This window comes from Phasianus colchicus, chromosome 1, assembly GCF_987193195.1.
Source record: "Phasianus colchicus chromosome 1, bPhaCol1.hap1.1, whole genome shotgun sequence".
NCBI classification, from domain to species: domain Eukaryota; kingdom Metazoa; phylum Chordata; class Aves; order Galliformes; family Phasianidae; genus Phasianus; species Phasianus colchicus.
The window spans coordinates 169,456,644-169,468,837 of record NC_143436.1 but is presented as its reverse complement, the minus strand read 5'-3'; the positions used below and the strand labels follow the sequence as shown (position 1 = coordinate 169,468,837).

Genomic DNA, 12,194 nt, shown 5'->3' with positions numbered 1-12,194 from the left:
ATATGCTAAGTGAAAAAGCAATATCAAAATAGACTTTTAAGCTACAGAACAGTGTAGTCATAAGAAGAAATGGCTACATGAACTGTCCAAGGAAGGAGAAACAAGGACATTTTAGACTGGGTATGATAAGGAGGTGTCCATTGTTCAGAGAATTAAAGCTCTAGAAAAGCTACCTCATATAAGTAATGATGAAAAATTAGCTTCATAGTTTTAAAATGAGCTTAATTTTTGAAAGGGATTACACAACAAAAAGCAGTAGCAAGCACAGGGACAGAAGTACCTGCAACACTCAGTTCTCTCAAGCTTCTTTTTGTTTTTCTTTTATATATTTAATCCTTTGTTTATTCACAGACCCAGAGTAATTTCACCTGACTTCAGCCACTTAAAAGATGTATATAAATCAGACAGCCTTGCCTTCTATAGCCAGGAGAAATACCTTCACTAGTAGCCTCTTCCTTTTTCTCTTTTTGAACTCAGAGGGAGACTACCAAAACTTCATCACTGCTTCAAGTATCTTTATGCATCCCAGAAAGATGGGATGAAACACATCAGAAAACCTTCCCCAATTCCAACACAATGCCTCAAGCATTAACAAGAAGTGGAGTTTGTACAGACTAAAAGAGATATGACTATTCTACAGGAAACTCAACAGAAGTTGTAAGTACATAAGACACCTGCTATTTTTAGCATACCTGTTGGGATCTTGTAACAAATCTACTGCTTCTCTTAGTTGTTCTATCATTGCTATATCAATAGTTTGTTCTTCTGACATATTTATTCTATAATAGAAAACAAAAGCATTCAAAAAAAAAGAGGTAAAACAGCAATTATCAGGGGTTATCTCAATTTCAATTTGTGAACTCTACCTTCTAACTAAGCATGCAACAAATACAGAGGGAAGGTAAAAATAGCCTCTGTGCAAACTAATGAGTGCTGAATTTATGCAAAGAGTGTCTTCAGAAAAAAAAAAAAAACAGCACTTTGCCTTTAACAAAACTTCCCAAACTAATACACATACATAAACAAACGTGATGAACTCAGAAACTAAGATCTCTGCATATCCATTAAGCAGACCAACTTCAAAAGCTGACCCCTACTAACTACATTCACCACATATATTATTACAAAATGTGACGATTCTTTTTAATGGACCACAGCATGCTTTCTTTTGCTTTTCAAGATTTGGCTGTTGTTCCTGTTGTTTGGTTTTTTTTTAATTTTTTAAAAAAATCATCTGATAGTTCTGCCAACAAGGTTCTTTTGGAACATGCTTATTTTTCCCTCCTTTCAATTTTTATTTCTAATCCACTGTTCTGAAGTGAGAGCTTCACAGTGCATTGTCATGCCAGATCTGTTTTTCTTATGAACACTCATCACTGACTGATGTTTACTTACACTGCACTTGAGCTAATACCTATGAATTATTGATTGTTTCAGGGTTAAAAAAAAAAAGATTTTGAAAAGAAATCCTGTGCATTAGGTTTTACGAGTTAATTTTAATTTTTATAAATAACAGTATACGCAGACTACATATCAAAATACCTGATTTAAAAACCTGGGCTCTACATTGGCTAAAAGATGCCAAATTACAGCTTTATTAGCACACATACATTAGTTGCAAGCTAAGACCCACTTTATTAATCAATAACATATAACACACCACATTCACACACAGAAAGCTGCACTGCTGAATGCTTTTAAGTCTACAAAATTATTAACTGAGAAGAAAACACCAGTTTTGGTTGTCTAATGAAATGATACAGTTAATTACTTACAGACAAAGCAATACTTACATTTCTTCTGTTTGCCATTGTGCGTCCTCTTCAATTCTCAGTAATTCATCACACTCTGCTGCTCTGCTCTGTAAGCAGACAAAGTGATATTAAGAATTGAACTTTGCAATTAAGCAAGCAGATAAGTTTTCCTTTCAGACTCAGCACTGACCTATTTTATTTAACAGTTTAGGGTGGCTAGTGGAAGCAATCCAACACTTCTGCTTCACGTCTCACTCTATCCCCTTTTAAGATACTCATTACATGATCTTATTTTCATTGTTGAGATTTTATTGAGGTCAACAGCCCTTACCCTCCTTTAACTGTAAAAAGAAAGTCAAGTAGCATGAGAATTCTTCATTCTATGTCCCAGATTTCATTTGTGCCCTTCTCGTGTACGCCAACAATGGTTCAATTCAGCACGACTCTAGCTCTCATCTTATTTGCTCTCCTCCCACATACAGCTACATTTACAGAGCAAGGAAATTCCAAATAGAGAAACTAACAATTATGTATTTAATCCATACCTATTAATAGGATTCCTACTTGATAATTTTAAAAGCTCTGTTTAAAAAATAAAATCAAAACAAAACTGACATGCTACAGTTCAAATCAGTTGGCCTGTTATTTGGGATTCAGTGTAGGAATAAATCACAGCCTCCATTCTATCCATAATGTAAAATGCTACGTATTAGAAAATTGAAGTCCCTTACTTACGCTTTCATTTACAATCTTAAGAAGAATGAAACTTTGAAAATTTCTTTCTTGGATGAATTACTGAAGTAATTCAGCTGTCACTAAAGACAGAAGCTCTCTGAGTGGAAGTATAGTTATAGTAGTAGAGAATAAACAGCAGAAAACAAGCCTATCCTTTTTTTGTGTCATGGGCTTGGCACATCTGTCGCATCACCCTGTACCAATAAACACTATCCAATTCTGCCAGATGTGTCACTGAGGGGCATACCAGCTCCTTTAAATTCCCCAAGGATGACACATTTTCCAGTAACAATCCTTAGTAGAACAAATAAAGCCATTCTTCACATTTTTTTTCAAGTTACTAACGCAGAAATGAATCATATGATTTTTCCCATAAGAAGGACACATTAAAAAAAACCAGCAATTGTTCTAGAAGGCAAATCTCAGCCTCTGGCATATTTGTATAAATAGAAACTGCCTTACAAATTAGGAATAACTTATGAAAACTACAGATTTACCAAGCCTAAACTTTTCTCCACTGCCTCTGGTATTGATTTAACGTATTCACAAAATCACAGAACCACAGAATGGCCAGGGTTGGAAGGGACCTCAAAGATCATAAAGCTCCAGCCTCCCTGCCACAGGCAGGGCCACCAACCTCCCCATTTAATACTAGACCAGGCTGCCCAGGGCCCCATCCAACCTGGCCTTGAACACCTCCAGGGATGGGGCATCCACAGCCTCTCTGGGCAGCCTGTTCCAGCACCTCACTACAATCTCTGTAAAGAACTTCCCCCTGACATCCAACCTAAATCTTCCCTCCCTCAACTTAAAACCATTTCCCCTCATACTGCAGTTGTCAACCCTTTCAAAGAGTTGAATCCTCTCCTGTTTGTAGGCTCCCTTTAGGTACTGAAAGGCTGCAGTGAGGTCATCCCACAGCCTTCTTTTCTCCAGGCTGAACAAGCCCAGCTCCCTCAGCCTGTCTTCATAGGGGAGGTGCTCCAGCCCTCTGATCGTCTTCGCGGCCCTCCTCTAGACTCTCTCCAACAGCTTCCTCTCTTTCTTGTTCTGAGTGCTCCAGACATGGACAGAGTACTCCAGATGGGGACTCACAAGAGCAGAGTAGAGAGGGACAATCACTTCCCTGCCCCTGCTGGCCACCCCCTTCTGATGGAGACCAGGATATCATTTGCTTTGTTATTTTTTTATTAACCAGAAACTCAGTTTCAGAAGTCTCAAAATGCATGCTAGTACATGAATAAATATAAACCAAAGAATACAGTTGACTCAAATCTGCAAACGGAAAATGCCCAGGGTTCAAAATACTCTCAGGAAAAAAAAAAAAAGAAAGATGCACTTATCTGTTCAAGTCATCAACTACTGCTCTCAACTGCCATAATATTAAGAAGATAATAGAAAAATCCAAGAGCTTGCTCTGGCAATATTGCCATACTGCCATTCAATACAGTAACTTCTTTTACTGAACCACTGTACACTACACATTATTTCATATAATACTGTTTTATTACATGACAGAGGTTATTTCCAAGGGAATAGTATTTGCTAAGGAAAAATCAAGATGATGAATGGACAAGAAGCAGCAAATAACAAGCACATACAGAATATAAGCTGTCAACTTCAGATGTCTGTACTTCTACCTTTGTCAGGGGAAGACGAAAACATTCTAATCCCCTTCTGTCTAGTTCATTCACCTCAAATGTGTACATTTGTTGAAAATCTGTATGCAGGAAACCTACAATGTGTTAACCTTTTTACAGCAAGTTTTTAGTAAAGAAATCTCTAAAGAACAAGTCAATAAAAGGTAACTCATTATGTCCTAAACATTCAGCATAAATAATTCTTACAGTCAGTGAAGTTTTAGGCAATAAATCACTTGTGACCTTAAATACTGTAGAGTTCAGATCTGTACTTGTAAGTAACAGAAATAACAAGCAACATGCATGCACTGAGTAAATAAAGTTTCCTGATAACTAACAGAGGAGGCTATCAACACAGAGGCTAGAAACAGCAAAACAGGATCTGTGAAGTTTTGTTGCTAGAAAAAATAAAAGTTGCAGAAATTGAGGGTTTTTTTTTGTTTGTTTGTTTTGTTTTTTTTCAGAACCACCAGTCTGTTTTTTTTTCCTATTTCCAAGAAGCTGAAAGGTAGTAAGTTTTCTCTTTCCAAGTATTACCTCTCAGCACATATTTTTCAGTAAGGGATACAACACAAAGATAGTACAGAGCCTCTTCATATTCCTCAAAACTATCCACAAAAGGAGAAAACTGGTCCAAAAATATATATATTAAAAAATCTTTTTTGATCTATGAATCCAGTAGAGATCTCACTTCCACAGGAACGCTACAAACACTACTTTCTTAAATATCTTTTTGCATTACAACATAACTAGCAAAAATATCCAGCAAATAAATGTCAGGATAAAAAGTACTCACTTGAAACTTCATTAGAATCTTTCAAAACTCAGTTTATCTAATTATGTTTTTAAAAATAAAAACATTATTAGGCAGTTCTTGCTACATAATAAAGTGTACTTTTTGAGTTACCACACAGTGGTAATCACTACTGATTCACTGTTCATTTCTATGGATCTTATTTTAGCTTTGTACTACATCAATTATAATTTTAAATCTATTTTTGCATTCTGCATCTTTTATGACAACGAATATTAACTGTGGGTTTTATATATTAAAATGTCTGCAGTCCCTCACTCCTGATTGCTCTGTACTTAGGATAGCAGTGAAAATATTTTCTGCCACTAAGAACTGAACACACACTTGCCTTAATGTAGCTCATAAATTCTGTAGTAAGAGCATCTGATTCATCAAGCCGCATTCCCGTCTCTCTTGATTTATCATTGACAATCAAGTGAGAAGATCCCTGATGGAATTCCACTGAAAACAACAATAAAAGACGACAAAATTATTTCCAGTTCAGCTGAAAATTTGCTACTCACGAGAACACTAAAATTATGAGCTCAAAACCAAATGAATTCAAGTTTAAGTTCAAACCATATTTAAAAACCTCAAAAAAGTGCAGACCATTCCATTCAAGGGAGAGATGTCAATTCATTGCAAAGTTTGAATAAATCAATATCCTTGGCTCAATACAGCTGTAGATCAAAAACAGCACAACAAGCACTGACTGATCAGTTTTTAACTACATGAAAAAAGCCTTGCCAGTACTGGTACAAGAGCACAGTTGGAAAGCTACAGAATTATTTCAAGACAGTAATGTCTCAGCCACTGACTAGCAGTTTTTTATGCAACTTAGAAGTTATGATGCTGTAACAAACATCCAAAACTCTCAGCAGAACTCGGTCAGAATGATTCAGCCTTGCAAACAAGACAAATCTACTGTTTAACTACACTGTTTCTAGGACTATATACATCTTTAATTCTCCTGCTTGAAACGGTTTGATCTCTTATGCTCTCTGATGGGGTGATAAACACTGCAGGATGCAAGTCTTACTGTATCAGTTGCATATTACTACATTCTGATGAGAATCTCAACTGAAATTCATTTAATCTGGCATGAAACATTCATGAAATGCTGGTTTCCTATTTATGTGGTTTCCAGCTCACTGATATTATCCTGCAATTTATCACTAGTATGTGCAGATCATAAGGAATCATCTTTTATCAGTACGTAGATAACATTAACGAAGGTGTAACTTCAGTAAAATATAGATGGAACTACACACACTGTCACTCCACTTTTATACACTGCTAATTCAGAACCTGAGCTGGCATCTGACAAAGTTATTAGACATTGAGATTACTGACTTGGAAGCGTGTTTTAAAATCATAGAATGATTTGAGTTGGAAGGGAGTTTTAAGATCATCTAATTCCAACCCCCTGCTATGGGCGGGGATGCCTCCCTCTAGACCAGACTGACTCTCACTTTTTTCCCCTTAGTGAGAAACAGAATTTATTAACTCTTGAGACAAGGTGCAAGAAGTTCATTGAAACCAACACAGAAAATTACTATACTCAATTCAGTATAGTTTAAAACTGCTGTAAGACCTTTTTCTGTTTTAAATGACTGCATAGGCATACCTGAAAGCCTCTTGGATAAGAAGGCATTTACTACAAAGAAATTAATGGTAAAAATCCTTACTGAATGATTATAATATCAGCAAGAAAAATCAACTTAAGTTATTTATCCAGAGCAAAATCAAACACTGAATATTCCAGTGAAAAGCACGATGGTTCTAAGTTAAAGTTCATGTTTTTAGACTGAAAAACTAATCATTACTCGCTGTGCTGTGACATTTTCAGACTCCATTTACAGTCTTATACAGTTATCAACAGAAATTTCCTGTTTTTAACCTCCACAGTTTTGACATTCCAACCTTTTCTTGAGTTAGCATGATGACCTGAATCTTCTTTTACAACCTGATCTTCTTCCACAATGTCTGACATTGGAACATTAAAGCTGATAGTATCTTCATCAGATGGCTAAGAAGTCAGAGAAACAATAGTTTCACATTAAATCCAAGATTGATAAAAATACATGCTTTCACTAAAAAGCTAACAACTTCAGGAACTGTAATAACGGCAGAACAGTTTGTAAGCCTCTTTGAATGGACTGCATGTTCGTACAGTTATGTAAAGACTTGCCCAAATAATTGGCAACCACTGTGTTTATACGTGTTTCTGTATTTAACAGAGTATAACTGGATTCATTTTCTATTTGCTTTGGCAGTAATTGCAAATTCAGTATCTAAGCTTGATTCTTTCCAAACGAGTGTCAAAAGAACAGACTTTTCCTCAAAGGAAGAGAAAAACACATGAAAATTATTGCTTCCTTTTTTGTTTTTTAAGTAGGAAGAAACCTATTCTTTTATACCCATTAAGTCAGACCACAAATTCTTTTAGTTACATTTCAGAAAGATTGTTACTGAAATACCAGTTACTTATTTATTTATAATTATCTATGAAGTCTAACTAACTGCTCATTTGAATACCTAAGAAAAGACTTCTCAGCTGAACGGAGCACTAATTCCTGGGTAGAGCCTCAGAAAGAAATTCTAGGAAATGTGTAACTGTAGCTGTAACTACTCAGTACAACACTACTCTCAGGAAGCCAACATTTTTCTTTGCCCACTCACACAAAATAGCTCAAGAAAAATTCTGAAGGCTTATTTCTAGCACTGCCTAACTGCCAGAGCATGGAAACACACAGCATAGATGCACATGAAGATGTGCAAAGATTATGAAGCTCCTGCTCTCCAGAAAACTCCCATAACCACAACACCACAGAACATATCAGGACTGAGCATACGAAATTGAGTTAATCTCCCACATGAAAAATTCAGAAGTCAGAGAGGAAACTAGTAAGAAGGAGACAGATGTATAATATTTGTATAACATTTATTTGGTTGGAAAGAGTAGACAGCTTTCTGGTTTGGATTCTATTTTCTATATTATCACTTAAAACTGGCTGAAAATTGTATTGAATTTTCTCTATTGGTGTTAGTAATTTGTGATCAAGTATCTCACTGCTATCTCCCAAAAACGTGGATACAAAACTGGAAAAAAAATCCCAGTCTTCTTTCATCTTTGTTTTAAAGTTTTATGAGTGAGAAATTCATGCCATGGTTGTGGTTGCAGTTTTCATAGCTAAAAATGTAGCTATACATATTAAGAAATAAGAGTGTGGAGAAAGGGGCAACTTACCTCTGTTGCTGACAAACGCTTATCACCATTGTCACTACCAACACCTGAATCCGAGTCCTTTTTACTTGGGTAGAGGTCATCAATGCTAGATTTGAACAGAAAACAATAGAAAGCTATCACAGCATGTACAGTTAGAATTCTGTCCCATTTTCACTTAGAGAAAAATTGTAACAACTATCAATGTCAGTGAAGAAATCATAGAATCATAGAACCCTTAGAGTTGGAAGGGACCTCTGAAGGACATCTAGTCCAATTCCCCTACAGTGAACAGGGGACCACCACCAATACATCAGTTTGCCCAGGGCCTGATCCAGCCTCACCCTGAAAGACTCCAGGGATGGGGTATCAGCCACATCACTGGGCAACCTGTTCTGCTGCCTCACCACCCTCACTTTAAAAGACTTTTTCCTTACGTTCAACCTAAATCTGCCCTCTTTAAGCTTGAAGCCATTTCCTCTTGTTCTAACATCACAGATCCTGCTAAAGAGTCTGTCCCCTTCTTTCCTGTAGCTCCCCTTTAGATACTGAAGCCGCACTCAGGTCAACTCAGATCCTTCTCCAGGCTGAACAGCCTCAGCTCTCTCAGCCTGTCCTTGAAGAAGAGGTGTTCCATCCCTTGGATCATTTTTGTGGCCCTCCTCTGGACACACTCCAACAGATCCGTGTCCCTCCTGTGCTGAGGGCTCCACATTTGGATGCAGTACTCCAGGTGAGGTCTCACAGTGCAGAGCAGAGGGGCAGGATCACCTCCCTCACCCTGTTGGCCACACTGCTTTGGATGCAGTCCAAGACACGGTTGGCCTTCTGGGCTGTGAAAGCATATGACTGCCTCACATCCAGCTAACCATCTACCAGTACCCCCAGGTCTTTTTTGGCAGGGCTGCACTTAATCCTTTCTTTCCCTGTTTTGTATTAGTAGCAGGGGATGCCTTGAGCCAGGTGCAAGATCTTGCAATTGGCTTTCTTGAACCTCATGAAGTTCACCTGGGCTCACTGCTCAAGGCTCTCCAGATCCCTCTGGATGATGTCTCATCCCTCTGGTGCACTGACTGCATCACATAGCTTGGTGTCATCAAATTTGTTGAGTGTGCACTCAGCCCCACTGTCAATGTCACTGATGAAGACATTAAAGAGTATTAGTCCCAGCACAGACTCCTATAGGACACTACTCATCACTGATCTCCATCCAGACATTCACAATTGACTGCCACTCTCTGGACTTGATCCTGCAGCCAGTTCTTTGTCCATCAAATAGTCCACCCATCAAATCCACATATTTCCAATTTGGAGAGCTGAATGTTGTGGGGTGCCATTTCAAAGGCCTGAACTGAAGTTGAGATAGATAATATCAATGGCTCCACCCTTGTCCACTGATGCAGTGACACCACTGTAAAAAGCCTCTAGGTTGATCAAGCAGAATTTACCCTTGGTGAAGCCATACTGTTCTCCCATATCACCTCCCTGCCTTTCATGTGCCTTAGTACAGCTTCCAGGAGGACCTACTCCATGATCTTTCCAGGCAGAGGTGAGACTGGCAGGTCTGTAGTTCCCAGGGTCATCCTTTTTCCCTTCTTAGAAATGAATGCGGTGTTGCCTTTCTTCCAGTCACCACCAGGGACTTCAGCTGTTCACCTGATTGCCATGACTTTTCAAATATCATTGAGAATGGCTCAGTGACTACATCATCTAATTCCCTCAGGACTCTAAATGCATTTTATCAGGACCCACAAACTAGCTCAGTATGGATACAAACTACACATCTGCAGTCTGCTAGTAGTAAAGTAAGATGATGGAATGGTTCATTAGCTTAAGGATTAATGAAAACAACAGAATAATCCATCCTAAAGGTTGTTGCTTTTGTCTGTGCAGTGGAAAAAAAATATTTAGCTATTAGCCAAGTAGCACAGGATTCTGACTGAAGTAATTTAGCCATGTCACAGAAAACTAAACTAGCTGAACTCAAACTGGAGTCAACTAATTTAAAAGTAACCATCGATGCATTAAAAACGAACTGTTAACTCCCTGGAGTTTGGAGTAATTAACATAGAAACCTCCTTTTGAGGCTTTAAAATAGATTTTGAAATTTAATATTTTCAGAAAATGATTATAATAATTGCAACTGCTATCTCTTCAGGATTTTTATTATTGCCTAATATGACCTCTGCTCATTTTAAAGTACACCAATATATGAATACGCTCAGTTAACTATTTTTTTTCCTTTACTTCCTTCTCATTTGCAATTCTGAATGTTGTAAACCTAAATTCAGATTAACACAGCGATTTTGAAAGTATTTTAACAATCTTCACATGAAGAAGGTATCTGATTCAGCTTAATCTCCAATTATCTGTTATCAGTAAACTCAAAAAGATTGGAGACATTCAATAGCCATCTGGATGCGAGCCTTCAGATGTTCTTTCTTGGGGCAGGGTGGGTGGGTAGATATAAGGGGGAAAGGGTGAGGTGTTCGACTATTTGAATCTAAGGCATTCTGTGTTTTTTGTCAGTACTGTGGAAATCTTAACCAGGTTGTGTTTTTCTTTTGAAGTGTGAAATAATTCTCTAAAGCAAAGCATCATATTTTCCAACTAAACAAAACATACAGACGTTCAAATAATTAACTGAATATATCATAAGAAAGATAAAGGTTAAACAGTAAGAATACATCCTCAAGCATCTATTTTAGCTTTAGTACTTTGTGATAGAACACTGGTCTGCTAGTTATCAGCTGGTATCCTTTCTGTACTAGCCCTTTACCAGATAATTGACAGGGAGACTCTAAAACAGTTGTGTTTTTTTTTTCCCCTCAGAGTGTTAGCAGCAACATCTCTGTATTTTCATCAACATTTTGTTTTTACTGGGCATCCCCATAATTTTTCCATGATTGTTTAATATAAACTTCTCACACTGGCAAAGAAAGAGCTGGCTACGAACTGGTTTCCAATTAGCTACGAAGATTCCCGTAAAAAGGATCTCCCTCTGTTGATCTAAGAAATTGAAGACATTGTCTTTCATTTTGCCAAATAAATTAATAATAAAATTTAATTTCACTTCAAAAGAATATCAACACCCACTCAATTCTCTTTGCTGGATGAATTAAATTAGATGTTAGGAGGAATTTATTTACCCAGAGGTGAGTGAGGTACTGGCACAGCTGCCCAGAGAAGCGGTGGGTGCCCCATCCCTGGAGGCATTCAAGGCCACGCTGGATGGAGCTTTGGGCAGTCCCATTTAGTGGGTGGTAACCATATCCACTGTGGGGGGGATGGAATTGGATGGTTCTTAAGATCCCTTCTAACTCAAGACATTCTGTGATTCTATGAAGAAAAAAAGCTTAACAGAATTACGCAACTCTAATAACACATAAATCACAAAATGAAGCAAGAAGTGAATTTCTTTTTAGGATGTTAATAGATTTACAATGAAGTTCCAACACCAGGTTATACTACCCTCTTAATTACTTTCAATATATTCCAGTAGTATACTAGTAGAAAGTTAAATTTAAGCAAAGGCTTACTTCCAAGCTCTTTCCTAACGTGCTGCTGACTTTAACCAGAATCAGTTGTTAAAAATACTTTATCTAAATCCTTTTAAGGATTTCATAAGAATAAAATAAAGCAAAAGAAAGTTCTGCTTGGAAAAGAGCTGTCTAAATGGAATCTAAACAACAAAAACTGTAGAAGCTAAGGATAAAACCATTTTTCACTTTGTTCCAAGATAATAAATATTACATGCGAAAAATAAGTTTGATCTTTTTTCGTACCTTTCTTCCACAGGTTGTGGCAAATGTGGCTGTTCTATGGCATTAAGATACAGTGAGTCTGCTGTTTTAATCTGACAGGCCTGTACTGTCAGATATTTGAATATATGCACCTTCCCCTTTGTACAAATCTGTTAGGAAAAAAAGATGGGTTTATATGTAGAAAAAGGGAAATGTATTCCAAATTTCGCTTAGTGTAAAACTACCTGAAAACCAACTCGTAAGGTCACAATAGAAATAATGTAAAGAAAAACATTTTATTTT

At 37.2% G+C, this 12,194-nt stretch overlaps 1 protein-coding gene across 5 annotated transcripts in view; it reads right to left on the bottom strand.

Annotated features, from left to right (window-relative positions):
• The window catches only part of LRCH1 (leucine rich repeats and calponin homology domain containing 1), a 121,214-nt gene that overhangs the window by 42,320 nt on the left and 66,700 nt on the right, over positions 1-12,194 (bottom strand). For all 5 annotated transcript variants that reach the window (XR_016461850.1, XR_016461851.1, XM_090131712.1 and 2 more), the window contains exons 6-11: positions 11,934-12,061; positions 8,173-8,257; positions 6,846-6,951; positions 5,272-5,384; positions 1,794-1,861; positions 693-779 (exon numbers count right to left, since the gene is read on the bottom strand). Coding sequence is in view for 3 of the 5 variants with exons in the window: in XM_090131712.1 (XP_089987838.1) it covers positions 693-779; positions 1,794-1,861; positions 5,272-5,384; positions 6,846-6,951; positions 8,173-8,257; positions 11,934-12,061 (587 nt within the window). In the remaining 2 variants the exon portion in view is untranslated. The remainder of the gene's footprint in view (positions 1-692; positions 780-1,793; positions 1,862-5,271; positions 5,385-6,845; positions 6,952-8,172; positions 8,258-11,933; positions 12,062-12,194) is intronic.